The sequence below is a fragment of the Astatotilapia calliptera genome, chromosome 14 (assembly GCF_964374335.1).
Source record: "Astatotilapia calliptera chromosome 14, fAstCal68.1, whole genome shotgun sequence".
In the NCBI taxonomy this organism is placed as follows: domain Eukaryota; kingdom Metazoa; phylum Chordata; class Actinopteri; order Cichliformes; family Cichlidae; genus Astatotilapia; species Astatotilapia calliptera.
In genome coordinates, this window is record NC_137435.1 from 27,973,530 (window position 1) to 27,990,664 (window position 17,135).

General features: G+C 41.2%; 1 protein-coding gene across 1 annotated transcript in view; it reads right to left on the bottom strand.

Annotated features, from left to right (window-relative positions):
- dner (delta/notch-like EGF repeat containing) overlaps positions 1–17,135 on the bottom strand; it is a 73,625-nt gene that overhangs the window by 15,157 nt on the left and 41,333 nt on the right. Inside the window, exons 4-7 of the mRNA XM_026191904.2 lie at positions 11,905–12,068; positions 8,808–8,956; positions 7,871–8,024; positions 5,280–5,393 (exon numbers count right to left, since the gene is read on the bottom strand). Of these exons, the coding sequence (XP_026047689.2) occupies positions 5,280–5,393; positions 7,871–8,024; positions 8,808–8,956; positions 11,905–12,068 (581 nt within the window). The remainder of the gene's footprint in view (positions 1–5,279; positions 5,394–7,870; positions 8,025–8,807; positions 8,957–11,904; positions 12,069–17,135) is intronic.

Sequence of the window (17,135 nt, forward strand, 5' to 3'; positions counted from 1 at the left end):
CACATACCTTTTCTTTGTATGTCTTGGTCCTCTGATTCACAGCGTAGTAACTCCCTGTGCTGACTGCACCAGAGTGCACACTCAATTGAACTAATGAAGAGATCTCTCTGAAGCATCCATTGATCTGCAAGACTTTATTTCACCGTGTGAGCAGGACATTTATCATTCAGCAGGGCGGACAGGAGCAATCAGGAGCAGGCAGGGAAAATATCACCACAGCTCTTCTTCCCTTTGCTGCCTCCTTCTCTTTCTGCTTCATCCCTTCCTTTCTTTGGTCCTCTGACTTCTTCCAAGCCCCCTCATCTCATCTTCCTTTCCCCGTTTCTCTCATACAGTTCCAAAAGCGCCGCTGATACCGAACACACACATAAATTTAATTTCCTGATTTGCATTTGTTCCGCTGTGGTTTAATCCCCCCGCTTTCCTTCGTATTTAACATATTAGCTCCATTTAAGAACTTGAGCTTCATTTCTCTCTTTGTCTGGTTCAGCTTTTATTTTTTCGGTAACACGTACATTTATCTAAAGAGGCACAACTACACTGTGACATAGGTCCCAGCTGACAGAGAGGAGTCTGTTCGTTCCTGCTGCCAGCATTCAAACTGCCAGGAGTTAACAGTATAAATTTAGCTAGCCTGCTCACTCCTCCACCCTTCTACTTTTGGCTGGAGGCAGCCACAGTGCTGGCGTTCACACTTCACACTTTTCTGTCGGTGTGTGTAAGTGAGAAGAAGTTAATATGACGGTGGTTGTCTCTGTTGAGGATTCAGAGTGCGAAACATGGCCTACTTACACATGAAATTCAGATTAAACATGAGACCTACAGGTTTGACTTTTCCAGCACTTTGGATCAAAGTTAAATTTCCTGCATTCTTCTTCTCAAAGTCTGTCTTAAAACAAGGCTACGTCCAAACAACTAGATTTTCATTTCAAAACATTTGAAAATTTGCAATTTCTGTCCAGATAATAAATCTCCAACTGATACTAACATGCACAAAAAACAACCCAAGACATTCCCTGTAAATTAGGCATGATTGCTGTCATGATCCACAGTCTACAGGTTGTTATCTGCCAGTCAGGACTGAAGATTTGTTTTTTCTTTATGGCCATGTGACAGGGAAATGATGAAGCAGGTAGGTAAGGACACTTAGTAAGACTGGGCTGCAAACCTGGACACCTGGTTCATTGTTTATTAAACTCTCTGCTTCTGACCACACAAATTTAAACACACTAAAATATAGCAATAAAATAGGGACGATAGATTTTTTGGAAGTCACTGTTTTCAGGAGAAATTATGGTTGAGCTTCTTCCTCTTAGAAGGGAGATTTTCTTTCACACTGTTGTCAAATGCTTGTCAATTGTTGTTTTTTTCTGTATTAATCTTTACCTACAATATAAGGTACTTTGAGGCCAGGGGCAGATCTGAGGGTGGCATGGATATCAAAGCTATTACTTTACGCATATGCTTTAATCTTAAGAAAACATTCATAAAAGCAGTGGATTGTGAATTCCTTTCCTCACTGGTGACCTTGCTCCTTAGGCAGCTGTAGACTGATAATGTGTGTGAGGCCTTCTTTCAGACTGTATATGTATATGTGGTTAAAATACATTAAATACAGCATGTATACACGTTTCATATAAACATAGTCTGTAACTTTCTTATTGACTTTAACCCAAATAATTAGACATTTCAGTTACATGAATAATGTAATATTTTTTGATTTTATGTACTGTCCTAGCCTATATAATAAATAAGTGTGTAGCCCAGTAAGTTTAAAATCCAGAAAGCTACACAACGTGTTATAACTCGTGTTAGAAACACAAGTCTAACTCTTCTAACACGTCTAACGCTCTTTTTATTACAAATAATTAAAGTGTCACATGCTTAAATTTACACAAAATGTCAGAAACCTGCACTATCATGAAAACATTTTCTCCAAAAATGTAAACATCATTTTTCATGAGTTATTGGGTTATTACACACACACGTTCATTCATTTCCAGACTGTAACAATCAACCACCTGTGTTGATCTGAAATGCCCCTGGTGTTGATTTAAAATGTACTCTGGCACAATCAAGGGTCGATTGCTGCTTAAAACAAAAAATAAATCTATATCAACCTGTGGGCGATGTTTTCATGTATTCAATGTTAATTGTAGCGAGGCTCAAACTCATAATGCTAGGTTATTTTAATAAACAATGTTGTCATATGCAAAGCTAGAGTGACACTAGGAGTGGCAACAGATTATTTTTAGGTTGGGACATGCCACCCCATGCCATCACAGTAGATCCGCCCCTGCTTGCGGCAAGTATTATTGCAATTTGGTGCTATACTGAAAACTGAAAATTGCAAGTGAACCCTTATGACTTCTACATCAGAGAAAGTGCTGCAGCTGGAATTAAGTACATACTTTGTGTTATTATGAGTCGAAAAGCAGGTATAGATTGGAAAAATGTAGAGATATTTTTGATAACATGATGCTGATTGCAGTAAAAACTGTGGGTTAAAACCAATAAAAACCAGTGGATAGAGATCTCAAACACCAGTTTGGCTGTTTCTTGGCTCAAATTCTCTCTGAAAATTTGTTTTTGTCAAATGCTGCCGGTAGGAAAAACAAACAGGGATGAGAATATCTTGTTTCCCTGTGAGGCGAATCGAGCAAATCAAAATGCAGCTCATGTTGTCGTATTTGCCCTATTGATCCCAAAGCTGATGCATCTCTGATGACAGCTACTGGAGTTGTCATGCCTCCCATCCTTTTACTTATTGCTTGTGTCTGTGCAGACACTGAAAGAAAACTTATATGGGAAGAGATCCTATCTGTGCTCTAAGCAGCATTTAAAAACATGAACACGCATCCTCTGCATGTGCCAATTTGGCTGTTTAATTTTGCTTGTACTTCTTTGCCAGTGGAGAAAAATAATAAATACAGAGTGTCTCATTTATCATGGATTGCAGAGCGTTTCTGCTCTACTGGCTCCCAAAAAGAGAGAGAGAGAGAAGAAAAGCTGGAAAGCCAGTGTTATCGGTCCATTAAATGGTTGTTATCAGCTGTTATCACTGCCATTGATATTACCAGTAGGCAAACTTTTCCCCCAGCTACAAGGCGCAGTAGGCTGTTGTCAATTCATTTAACTGTGCGGTGTTCCTGCATCGACATAGGTGGAGTGTTTCCAGTTTGAAAGAGCAACTAAAATCTGTGTGAGAATGGTGGAGTTGGCAGAAATCAGATAACTTTCACCAAGGAAATGTTTGTATGGACTCTTTGCATGTAGTGCCATTCTGACTTGTTCTGTTTTTCATCTTAGTGATGCCTGCTAGAAGGTGCAAGACGGCACCAGCTGGCTGTCATAGGAAGCCAGTAACAGCCGTTTGTTGGGTTTATAACAATTTGAAACAGGTGGAATACATTTTTTTTTCCACCTCCATGAGTTGTGAATAAAAGCCTTTGATGATTTCTTACTCAGAGGTTTTACACCTGAGAATGTCAAACTCACTCACACCGTGGTCCACATACAGCCCACTTTGATCTCAAGTAAGCCAGACCAGTGAATCCCCCCGGTCTATCGGTATGAAGAAGTTTAACTGCACACTTAATCCCTAAGATATGTTGGTATTAGAAAATAAAGTGCAATTTCAGCAGTATATTTTCTGCATAACAAAGAAATGCTGTGATAGTAAAAGAATGAAGTCTGTCCCAATGACTCTTTGGGCATAAACTGTAAAAAATAAATGTATAAAATTTTGGAACAAGTTCTGGTAACTCATTGCCCAGAATGTCATTTAACTATAAAACAGATCGTTTTTGGTCATTTACAGAAATTTTTATTTTAAATACCTATAAAACAGGAAGGTAATAATATTGAATAATATGTAATAAATATAGTTAAATATTCAAAACTCATGCCGTCCTTCACTTGTTGCAAAGCTGTCGAGTGGGCTGGATCATAGTCTCTGCTGGGCCGATTTTGGCCCCTGGGCCTTATGTTTGACACAGCAGTTTAACACTGTTATTAAGGATCTCCTTCCTTAAGCCTTGAGGCAACTGTTGTTGTAGTTTGTTGCTGTATAAATACATTTGAACTGAATTCTTTGAATTGAAGTCTTCCCTAGTTTTCAAACACACTTAAAAAAAAACAAAAGACATTAAAGTTTCTGACATACAGATAATAAGACATCGTGGGGTCATCTTTGAGCCCTGCAAGCACTTCTCAATTTGACCCCCACCTGCTACCTTATGAAAAGCAGAATATTTGCTCATGCAGTGTGTGAGCAGGTGTTGTAGTTCTGAATGATTACTGAGATATTGATTAATCCCTTGTTAGAAATCATGGCCTGTAATGAAACACCCTTTTCTATGGCTGTTACTGATTTTCTCTGCCATTATTTTTGCATTTGTTCCAACAACCAGGTGCTGTTGCAGTGTGAAATCTATCACCTTTCCCGAACTGAGATTTGTGTGTAAAATATGCAGTTTTTCCTTTGTCGCTACTTTGAATTCGTTTCTAAGGTTACACAACATGTGGCAACAAACTTGTCTACAAGTCAAAATTCAGATGCAGCATGAAGTTTTTTCAAACCTCTCCCTTCACAAAATCTCAGCACAGTGACTGCTTTGGCACAGTTCTTGACTGAGCTTTCACCAATATTGCTTTAATCTTAAGAAAACATTCATAAAAGCAGTGGATTATGAATTCCTTTCCTCTCTGGAGACCTTGCTCCTTAGGCAGCTGTAGACTGATAATGTGTGTGAGGCCTCCTCCAGACTGAGAATGAACTGACTGCTGGGATTTATCCCTGGAACAACAAAACAATTTTCACTCAAGGCTCTCTTCATTCACATGTTGATGTCCACGGTCGGCTAATATTTTCACAGTCTGTGTACATACTGGAAACCGCAGTGTTGAGAAATGCTGTTTTGACAACTGCTTTGTGGCCACAGGTTTTAGGTCAATTGGGCTATGAAGACTAATTAAAATAGAGGAGGAGGGCTCAAATTAAGCATGTCAGTGGCACAGATACTCTCACACATGCACACGCACGCACACGCAGCGTCTATGATAACAGCTAAAAGCTGCACACACTACTGCGGCAAACGTATTTCTACAGATTTCTCTCTTTTTCCTTCTTTTTCACAAAGGCACACAAACACCATAAGCTGTGAGGTTTCTTGGCAATCTCAAGCACACAGACCACTCATTTCTGGCAGCTTCACTCATTCCTTCTGATTCACTTACGGCACACGATTGGTTCTAGCATGCGATAACGGGCTTCCTACCTTCGGGACAGTAACACCTGGGCCCGGCCAGGCTGCTGAAACAAGTGGCTCCATTCTTGCAGGGCTGGGAGACGCAGTGATCGACCAACAACTGGCAACGCTCTCCTTCATAACCTGAGAGACACGAGGTTTATGATCACACTGCTTTTGCTGGAGTTAACATTCTGTGTATTGTTATCATACAAGGATGTGATATATAAATATTTATACATCTGCAGAAGACTAAAGTGATGAATACATGGAAAAGCTGGAAATGATTTGCTTTCAATGTTAGATTGTTGGATTGCTAATTAAGTACTGTGTTATTACATTTGTGTTATTACTCTTGACCTTTTAGCTGTTTTATTCCAATACATGAAATCTCTGTTTGCCTGCAAATTGCTCCCACACAATCAGTTCAACAGCCAAAAATGGCACACAGGTACACCTTACACCCCTGAGAGTCTTTATCTACATCAGATATCATGATTATTATGTTACCAGCCTGGCAACCACCTAACAACAGGCTGTAATGCCATCTATAACATGATTTTCACTTTAGGGTAATAACTAAATAATGAATATCCACGTAACTTGAGGGATGCATGATACATTAAGATGTCATCATCTTGCCTAGCAACAACCTACCAGCTGGCTAAATTGACACATTTGTAGCCTTTGTGCACTTACAACACCTTATTAAAAAAGCCTGATATTAATTTTACTGTAATGACACCTAATGTAAACGCAATTTAGGCATGTTATATTATGATGTCATCACATTGTCTAGCAACCACCTAACAACGCCTAACTACAGCATGATCGTAGTAATATTTAATATTATTAAGAGTGGCTGCTCAGAGTTGTGCCTAATTTGGTTTCTAATTAATGAATAATGTCAGCAAGACCACCTGAGCCACCTAGTAAAGACGGTGGTGTTTGCTGTCTGTTTCCGCTTTCTTAATTTTTTTCCAAACAGATGCTCACAGAGGGCTCGTTAGCACAACATGCTAATGAGAAGTGACTGGCAATCAGTAGTCACCTGTGACATTTACCTTCCTACCACAGGGTCTTTTTTTCCAGTTCCCGTCTCAAAATAAATCTGACAAGATCAAAAGTTCAGGCTACTCTCTGCTGCTCTTTTTATTCAGACATTTTCTTAATGAAAGAAGCTCTCACCTCCCAGCCAAGACAACACAGTCAGGTTCCAAAATATGTGAATGGGGAATCTTCTTCAAATGCAAAAGCATACTGGGACCACTACTTTTTAAATTTCTAGTTTTTATACATTACAAGAAAACATTGCATACATTTCCATTGCTATGCAGATGACACCCAGCTATATTTATCCATCAAGCCAGATGTCCTAAAGGTATAAAGGCCTGGATGAAATTTTCTGTTTCTAAATTCAAATAAAACTGAGGTTATTGTACTCGGCCCAAAAGCTCTTAGAAACATGGTGTCTAGCTGATACTTACTTTGGATTGCATTACCTTGGCCTCCAGTAACACTGTGAGGAATGTACGTCCTTTAATTTGCATTTTAAAGAAATATGTGGGTGTGCTTTTCTTTTTCCATCTCTGTCTCCGGGTGCTGCTGAAAAGCTACTTCATGCATTTATCACTCATTGGCTGGACAACTGTAATTTATTACAGCCTTCAGTTAATGCAAAATGTTGCAGCGAGAGTCCTGACAGGGTCTAAAAAGAGAGAGTCTTAATTGACTCCCTGCAAAATCCAGAATTGAATTTAAAATCCTTCTCCTCACATACAAGATCTTGAATATTCTGGCCCTATTATATCTTACAGATTTTCATAGTACCATATTGTCCAAATAAAGCACTGCACTCTCAGACTGCAGGCTTACTTGTGTAGAGTTTCTATAAGTAGAATGGGAGACGAGTATTTTGTAGCACCAGTTCCCAGTTTGGATTCGGGAGACAGACACCCTCTCTACTTTCAAAATTATCCCTAAAACTTTCCTGTTTGATAAAGCTTATAGTTAGTGCTGGATCAGGTGACCCTGAACCCTCTTGGTATGCTGCTATAGGCTCAGACTGATGCAGGACTTGATGTGATGCACTGAGCACTTCTTTCCATTTACCACCTTTATTCACCATTTGAACAGATCATTAATTTACCTTCTCCCTCCCTTTTGTCCCATCTCTCTATTTTCTCCTTTTTCTCTTTTCAGGGAGTTGTTCCTTACCAACATCCTTACCACGTGTTGCTCATTGTTTGAGCTTTCTTCAGAGTACTGTATCTTGACACTGCAATATAAAGCACCTTGAGACAAATGGTGTTGTAATTTGGCACTATATAAATAAACCTGAATTGAGATGTTCAAACAGTCTATCTCAAAAACAGCACTGAAAGTAAAACCACACGATATGGCATAAAAACACTGATAGTGTGATAGGCCACACACAAAAGGGTTAATGCTGTGAGTTTTAACCCAAAACACAATCTTTTCTTAACCTTGCAAAGTCAGCTTTGGTGAAAAAAGTGAATGAAAACAAAACAACTCAGTGAGTGAAAATCACGAGCACAAGCATCCGCCTCCAAGCAGCAATATCTGACGCTCTGGAATGAGAACAAGTTCACCACACACACCTGGTTGACAGGTGCACGTGAAGTTGCGTCCTTCACCCCCCTGCCTGATGTCAGTGCAGGTGCCGTTGTTGCGACAAGGTCGGTGGTGGCAGGCGTCATATTCCTCACAAAAAATCCCGGTGTAGCCGTCTTCGCACTCGCAGAAGAAGGTGCTCTGCAAAAAAGCGACAGCACACAGATTTCACGCGTCAAATCAGGGAGCCCTAACGGCGAAACGGCAGGAGGGAGGAAAAACTTGTGAAACAGTAATAATGAGATCGCAGATTGTGAAATAATTCAGCGACACAACAATGCAATTATGAGCAGCGGTGACACAGTTTGGTTTTCTCAGCTAACGAGGGAAAACAGAAGAAACGGCACAAAACCAGACACGGTGAGATGACCTCTCCAACACCTCCCTCTCTACACTTTCATTCACGCTTAAGAGGCACAACCAACCGCTACATCTTTTTTTGGTTCGGTACGTGAATGTTGGGGCTCAGTGGATCCATTTTTAACTATGAGCAACGGATAATTAAAACAGGCCTGCATAAATCAAAAATAGCACCGCAGTGTTTGTTCTTCCAGCTATTAAATTTCAGTGATCAAAACAGAGCACAATAATGCATCTCTGATGATGATGATAATGGGAATTCAGCTTTTTTGGAAGTTGCATGTTTTAGATGTTAGAAAGCAATAAAGAGATTGCTAAAACTAAAGCAATGAGCGTGCCCATTCAGCGGTGCTACCTTTATTTATTTCACTAATTTATGCTAGTTTGTCCCATAAAACGTGAACCTATTGGAGGGCTGTGCATAAAAAAGGCTTTAATTTGTAAAAACCCTTTGAATTAAAGCAAGGATTCTTCATTTTAGTCACATACTGACTGCTGAAAGTAGCTTCTTGTATCAGCGAGCACTGAAATGTGTTCTCGGGTGAAGAAAAGAAACGTTCTCACCTCAGAGGGTTGGGTGATGCATTTGCCTTTTCCGGAGCACTGAGGGTCACTGAAGCTGCTGCCGGGCTCCACACAGCTGCTGGCCTTCACCGTCAGGTTGAGACGGAGCGTGACCTCCGGGGCCGTGGGAGCGCCAACGCGAATCACACCTGCCACAAGAGAGTGTGTAATCTGCTCATTTATACAACAAGTACAGTAATATGTGATGGATAATTTGGATGGATAATTGGACTCGGTGGTGGAGTTTTTAACCATACAGCAGTCTGAAGATGTACTTTCTTTTTCTATTTTCAGACACGGCTCTTCATTTATAAATATCGCAACACCTTTTGGAGAGTTTTTAAAAGGATTCCTGGTCCCCAGAGGATGAATTGTTGGCAAGCCCTTCTCTTTTCTCGCCTAGCGCTCAGCTGTATTTTTAGCCTTTTAGCATGTTGAGTGAATCATCAAACATCAGCCTGCAGCAGCCGCACACAGCTTTCATTTAACAATGCTTTAGTAAAAGTACACACCGCTGCCCCAAAACTGCATAAAACTTAAGTGGTAATAAAAGAATTGATGGATTCAGTTCATTACAGTGACCAAAATAGAGACTGTGCCTCTCTGTCTTTGTCTCTCCCCATCTCTGGATCTATAAATGTAGAACATGTCGTATTATAGGTTCAATCAAAGCTGACAGCTTCGCGGGCACTCGGATAAAAATAGCTTCGTAGTGGATATCACCTGCCATTCTTTTGGAGCAACACCGGTGACGACAGCGATGATGCAAGCTCCTCGGCCAATCGGAGCCCTGATAAAACGACGCGTGTTCCTCCGTCATCCCCGACCGAACCATCGTCAGCACAATGACACTGAAAGTCGGACCTGCACAGTCATTGCGCTTTTAAACTGCGAGGAAAGCACATGGCCACAAACATGGCACTTCCATCCCATGTGTAGATGGGTGCCTGTGTCTTTCCTCCTGTCCCCTGATCTTGCAGGGAAACATGCAGCACGCTTAAAATCATGCGTAGATGTGAGTTTGGTTTTGTTGCAAGCATTTTTATTCAATAAATGCGATACCGCCTGCGTCTTCATCCTTCTCCCACAAATTGTCCTTCATTCACGCCTCCTTCACGCCCCTTTATCCTTTCCTCTAATCCCTTTCTTTGTTGTCTCCTTTCCTCCCTTGCTCCCTCCTTATCTAACTCTTCTTTCTCCTTCTTCCATCCTTCCTCATCCTCTCTTCTCTCTGATTTAACTCCCCAGTGTCATTGCCACCGCCACCGTGTCCTTCTCTTTCTCCCTCCCTCCGTCTCTCTCCGGTGAAGCTGCCACCGAGTTACCAGACGTGTCAAGGTCAGCAGCCGGGAAGAGTAGCGAAACAGCATCAGGTATGTAGAGCACACGCAGGGGTCAGCCAGCCCTTCAGTCAAAGGAGCGAGGCTCCAATTAACCCCCGGCGGCACCCGCTGCAGCTCACGCCATGGTTTTTTGGCACCACTCTGTGAATACTCAAAAACTGCCCGTGTGAAGCTCGGTATTAAAACACAGATGGAATATCAGCATAAATGTCTGTTCGGTATGCAAATAAAACATTCTGACTCACATATGCAAATGTTATGTTATTTTCCCCCGATGACACTGAAGAATAAACGTCGCAATTACAACTTATTTAAATTCATTAATCCTCTGATGTTTTTGGCTCGGCTGTAAATGATCTATTTGGAGCTTCTTGACAATGTTTCAAATTCAGCTTTTCTGTGGTTGTTGGATGAACTGCCATACACATTAAATAATTTAAAAAAACACACGATTCTCTGTAAATATGTATCTAGTTTTAATAAAGTTATGGCTGGTTTGGAGTCATCGAGGGACTATCTATTTATATTTCCCACAATTTTTTTATAGATCATCCTCAAACTTCACAACAATACACCAAGCCTTGGGGGACACTGAGTACCTAGGTGGGCTAAACATTTGACCTTGGCCTTCATTCTCAGGCAGCAAGGTCAAAGTCGACCTTGAAAACGAAATTCCAGAAACCATATCAAGTAATGTATCATATGACAGGGCACGGAGACCGCTGTACAACACACTCGAATCTTAAAATCTTTACAGCCTATAGAAGCTAAAGGTTTCAACTAATTCTGCTGCAATCATATCGGCAAAGTTAATAAAATAGGCAGTTTTAGTATGTAGTACTTCGAGGTTAAGGGTCAAGGGCCAGAGTCACACGAATTAGGGAAAAATCTTAGTTTCTATTGGATCATCTCCAAACTTTGAACCAATATATTAGTCACTAGGGGGGCATTGAGCTCTTTAACTTTATATTTTGACATTAATTAATTCGCTACACTAGATTTTTATATTACCAATGCTGACATCACAGATTTGATATAGGCCCTGTCCTTCAGGAGGAGTTGAGCTCTTGTTTGTTATGTTTCTGTCATGGTTAATCCGCCAATAAGCACAAGCTCGTTAATCTATAATATCTATAATCATTGTGGTTAGAAATGTTCAAATTAAATGTTTTTACCAAAAAAAGCAGAAAAATAGTACAAGTGCGATATTATTTTTGATTAAGATGCCAAACTGCATCCGTTTACTTGCGTTCCTGAACATTTGTTTTTAGTGGTCGAGTGTTGCGCCTAATTCATTTGCAGTGTTTCTGCTCAAATTTGGATTTGAAAACATGAATTCAGTTTAATATTTGCTTAAAAAATAACAACATCATTTTCAATTTTAAAAAAGTGTTTTCTTGATTTTATGGCAGCTGGTCGAATAAATTTGTTAAGCACCGTATGCCTATATTTTCTATGCAATCTGAGCCAAACATACTCAAACCGGATTTACCAGCTTTTTTAAAGAAATTATTCATAACAAACTAAATCCTCTGTTCTTCTCAAGGCTGTTTAATTTTGATGCCTTTAAGTAAAGACAAATCCAGATTCTTGGCTTCTGTGTCCAGAAATACAGCTCAGGGCTGGTTGCCTCAAAGAGCTAAATGCTAACATGCTGATGTTTGGCACATGTCCACTATTGTAGTTTCCTGTGTTTGCATGCTAATATTTCCCAAAAGGCATTATTAAAAAGTACCAGGACACCAGAGGCTTACTCAGGAAGTAGTTCTGTCCCAGGGGAAGCAAGTGGTCTGGCACCACCAGTCCATCCGGGGTCTGCAGGAACCACATGGTGGTGCCGTTCAAAATGGACGAACGGAGGAAACCCTCTTCGTTCACTCGCCACAGCACGGGAGCTCCACTGGCATTCACCACGACCCTGTTTGGAGCAGAGACAGGAAGGGAATCAAGTATGATGAGGCTGCTTTCCCAGCTCGTGATGAACGCTTACAGCCTTCAGTGTGTAAATCATAGGTTGCACAAGAAAATTCAAGACTCAGTGCTCAAACACAATCCACGTAGTGCACGCTTTTGCTACTGTATACCTAGCGAGGGTCTAATCCATCTTGCCAGCCATGAACCTTTTTAAAATGTCAGCATGTCAGCTTGAAATATTAGACACATGAATGAATCTTCTATGTGAAGCTGCCTGCTTCTGCTAATGATTATTTTATTCAAAAGAAGAAGTTTGGTGAAATATCATCCCGTGTGCACACGTCATGGTCGACAGCAGCTCAACAGTCAGTCAGTTTTTGTACCGAAGGACATTTTGTGCGGCGTACCCGATGATTAAAGTACTGTCCTCCTGTTGGTGAGTCCAAGCTGGGATCATAGTCAGGTCTGTGAGTAATGACTGCCAGAGAGGTTGATGCTTCTTGTGGAAACACTGTGAATCTTGTGAATAGAGTTGTGAAATACAATCAGTGTTGCTGGCATCCATCATTCACACTGAGCCATTAAATAGACCCCCGGGGACACGGAGGTCTCTGCAGACCACATATTTCAAACATAAGTCACATAAAAATACCAGTGACACCAAAATGATCTCTTTGGTCTCTTATTTAGACAAACCTATTATTGAGCAATTCCAAATTAATGTCTATGCAGAGGCCAAGATCAGCAACCCAAATGATATCGATGAGACAAAGTATTATTTACAGAGCTCAGTCCATCTCTCACTGCTACCAAAGCCACAGCCAACACGGACCATGAGGGTAAATCCCGTATCTGGAGGCCTACTGTTCTGGGGATCGTGCTGCCAGCAGGATGATCTAATCCCTCTGGGCAGAGCGAGAAGAACAATGCGCGCCATGTTTCATGCCAGAGACGCCGAGCTCCACCAGCTGCTTGCTGAAGAGACAGTAAAGAGCAGAGCCAAGCCGAGCTGAGCCGAGCTGGATCACCACGCAGAGCAGAGTGAAATCTGTCACCGGGGGTTGTGAGAGGCAGCAGCTTCAATGAGCCTCCTCTTGTTTAAATGCAATTGAGAAGCCCTCTAACCCCACTCCCACACCTAATCCATCCAATATTAACAAAAACAAAAATCAATCTGATTACGCTCTCAGCTCCCGCCGTCACGTATCTGTTCTAATGAACGCTTGTTACTTATAAGAGCAGTAATTGTTATTATTACCTCTGTGTGCTTTTCATACACTCAGCCACAGATGAAACAGATTTACAGAGAAATTAGGATAAAAAAATGACAGATACAGGATGTGCCTGGCGTGACAAATAAGCACACAGGAGTGTTTGTAACAAGCTGTTTGATTCATTACTAAAACATAAAAAATCAGAGTCAACTTTGCTGGCATGAAAAAATATAAAATGGTAATAAATTATTCAGAATTAAAGACTGATATTTGTAGTGCTGTGTAAACATACTGAGCCAGCCCGTCATGGGAAATAGGTGCAGGGACTTATTATAACAAGTGTAAGTGTTCTTGGCAATACAGTATATGAGGCATAAACAGAGTTTATACAATTCTAATAAGCTCAATATTTAATAACCAGTCTGAACTCTCTTAGTCCAACTTCCTTATAAAGTAGTCTTCAGGAATAGTTCTCCAGGCTTCCTGAAGGACATCCAAAGCTCTTCTTTGGATGTTTCTGCTGTTTGTTCTGTTCTCTGTCAAGATGACCCCACACTGCTTCACTAATGTTGATGTCCGGGCTCTGGGGAGACCAATCCATGACACGCAGTGTTTCATTCAGTGTTTTTCTATCCAGGTGTGCTTTGGCAGCATGTTTGGGATCATTGTTATGAAGAAAAAGCAAATTGCTGCAAGTGATGCTACTTTTCTGTGTTTATTCTGTATTTCCATCGTTTTGACAAGATCCACAACACCACAGGCTGAAACGCAGCCCCAAACCATGACAGATGGTTGCAGACACTCACTGCTGTACCTGTCTCCTCATCTCCTCCATACATCCTTATGATTGCTCATTTGGATTCGTCGCTCCATCAGACTTCTTGTCACTGATTTTCAGTCCAATTCTTGTGTAATTTGGCATGCGTCAGTCTTTTCTCCCTGTTTCCCTTCCTTAAGAATAACTTCTTGACAGCCAATATTCCACTGAGACCATTTCTGATGAGGCTTCAGTGAACAGTAGATGATCAACTGAAGGCTCAGATGCATCTCTCGGGTCTTGTTGGTCGCTTTGCTGGATTTTTTCCTGTCTTAAGGACATGACTTTCAGATTCTGTTCATCTGCTGTAGATACCTTTTCTTTTGTCTTCCACTCTCCAGTTTCCTCAGATTTCTTAAGGATAGACGCCATACTATGCCAGGTATCCAACTAACACCTCTCACCTTACCGGTGCAAATATTTTATCTTATGCCTGTCAAACTGTGCTGTATTTGGCATTTTTTGCTGCGTGTTTTGTGACAGGCTGCTAGTAACAAAGCACTTAAAGATACAATTAAAAACTGGTTCTTTGTAGACACAAGATATACCTCGAATTAGGTGCCTTTTGGGGCTTGAATGATTCATGAGTTTTAAGTGGCTTAACACTCCTCTGAAAATGGTCAGGTACATAAAGTGGACTGAAATCTAGTAAAAAGCAGCCAATTCTACACCAGCAATAAGAAAAATGCTGCCAAAGCATACAAAACAAAACGGAAATAGAAAAAACGAAAACAGAAATAGGTCAACAACAAAAAAAAGGGGGAAGTGTTTCTGGGGAGACAATAACTCGAGGGACCAGTTGCAGGAACCCAAAACATGGTAGGCGTGTTTTATCATGACTCACATAATACTGATGACGGATTTTTAGGCTAACAGTCAGGCTAACACACTTACATCTCATCTTTTCTTTCCTCACAAAAACGATAAATCCTCCACTTCTTTTAAGTGTCTCCCAGCAAAATCCTTAGCATATTTTGGTTCCTGCAACTGGTCCATCGGGTTATTGTCTCCCCAGAAACACTTCCCTTGTGCTTTTTGAGATCTGTTTTTTCCTATTTCTGTTTTCTTTTTTCCTGTTTCCGTTGTGTTTTGTGTGCTTTCTTATTGCTGGTGTTTTCTTAAGTTGCTGTCTGTTTGGCCTCTCAGGGCCACCGTACAATGCCCAAAAAAAGACCTTCAGAAAACCTGGAAAACTATTTTTAAACATCACTAAAGACTAAGACTTTTACACAGCACTAAATTTGTTATTCAAAAGAGGACAGAACTGCTTAAGTAAGCCAATTTTGCTTTTAAAAAGAAATCTGCCAGGCACACTTTGTGGTCCATAAGGATATATTGTAGGTTTGAGCTGAGGAGCGAGGGCAGGTTGGATGAATCAATACGATGGCTGTCCCACAGCGCTGCGGCAAAGAGGGGGGCTGAGCCTGGAGGTGAAGCTACGAGCAGTGACTGCAGTAATAAGATGGTGGACGGGCTGCTTGTAGCTGAAATGAGTTTTCCTTCGCTTCAGCCTGAGGCGCAACATGAGGAGTCGAGATATCCGGGGTTTTTTTAATGAAAATGTGCCCGGTGATATCTGACAGCTAGTCCTGCATTTGAATGCTCTACACTCATGCGTGTCGGGAGTGTGTAAGGCTTTGTTCGACTTCATGTTGACATTTGTCTCATTTTTCGTGGCCAGTGAATAATTGTGACCTAGAGTGATTATTATTAATTCAAAGCGCTTGCATTAAAACAGTTCATAGTCTTGCGAGTGATACTCAGGTTCAGCGTACGCACGTCTGTTTAGAGACATGACAGCTACTCTCTCCGGCTTCTCTGGGATCTGAAGCTTCATCATCATACTATCAGCATCTCTAAATCGATGCCACTTTGGGATTGCTGCTTCATTCCTAAGTGCGGTGCGTCAGGTTTGTAAGAGTGCCCTTCACTGCCTGCATCTGGGCGTGCGTTCAGATGTCATGTGCAATTATACAGTATGAAAACAAAGCAGCAGCAGTTGATTAACTCGCAGCTCTGCGGTCGTGATGAGGGGCCCGAGTCGTGCCTGCAATATGTAAGGAGGTTCTACATAAAGGACCCCCAGCATTCACCTTGACCATTCCTTCAGCATAATTCACTGACCCTTATTTACTGAGCAAGAGGAAGAAAGTTTGCGAGCAAACAAGCTCCGAAAATACAGAACGCACTTTCAGTCACGTAACGCCAAAGTCTTACGTGCAAGAGCCGAGTCACGAGGGGATTCAAGTGGGAGGCAATTAGCTTAAAAATCTTTGAGCTGTGTTCGGTTTCCAAGGAAAGTTTCTGCATGCAAGTATGCAGATGAAAGGCTGCACAAAGTAGAATCTATTTTAATGTATCTTGATGATAATTATGCGCCCGATATACCGGACAGCGTGCTTTGTTGTTCCTCTTGCTGATTAGGAGCCAAAGAGCTGAGCTAATTTTGCTGAGATGGTTTTTTAAGCTCGATTCTGGTGTTTGTGTGCTCACATAACACAGAGGTGAAAAGCTATCGCTGGCCACTTGTAGGTGAAAGTTTTCCCCACAACACTCTCTCCTGAGGGCATTTCCACATCACTGAGCTAATGCCACAAGTTCATGTCATGTTGTTCACGCGGTAATTACAAAAAGCTGAGATGGGAAATTTTCCTGGTTGTAAATGAAAGAGTTGTAAGTATCAGAAAAAACATAAAAAATTACTGCTGCTACAACTAGACTGCTAAGCACTCTGAATTATGAGGGCAGGAAAATAGCTGATTTAGGATACATACAGCTCAAACCCCTTTATCAGGAGTTTTTTTCCCATTATAGCACCACTACAAAATACTTTGACCACCTGTCTACACGGCCTGTGATAGCTGGGATATGCTGAAGCCCTCCCCCACGATGGATCGAAGAAGACTAATCATTCCAAAGCACTGCACACAAACAGGTGTTTCCATCAGAGCATGCCTGAGACATTTGTCAATATTATTGGCTGACAGTGGCCTATCACAGATAGAGCACTGATATGAAACAGACTTTTTTCACAGCATAA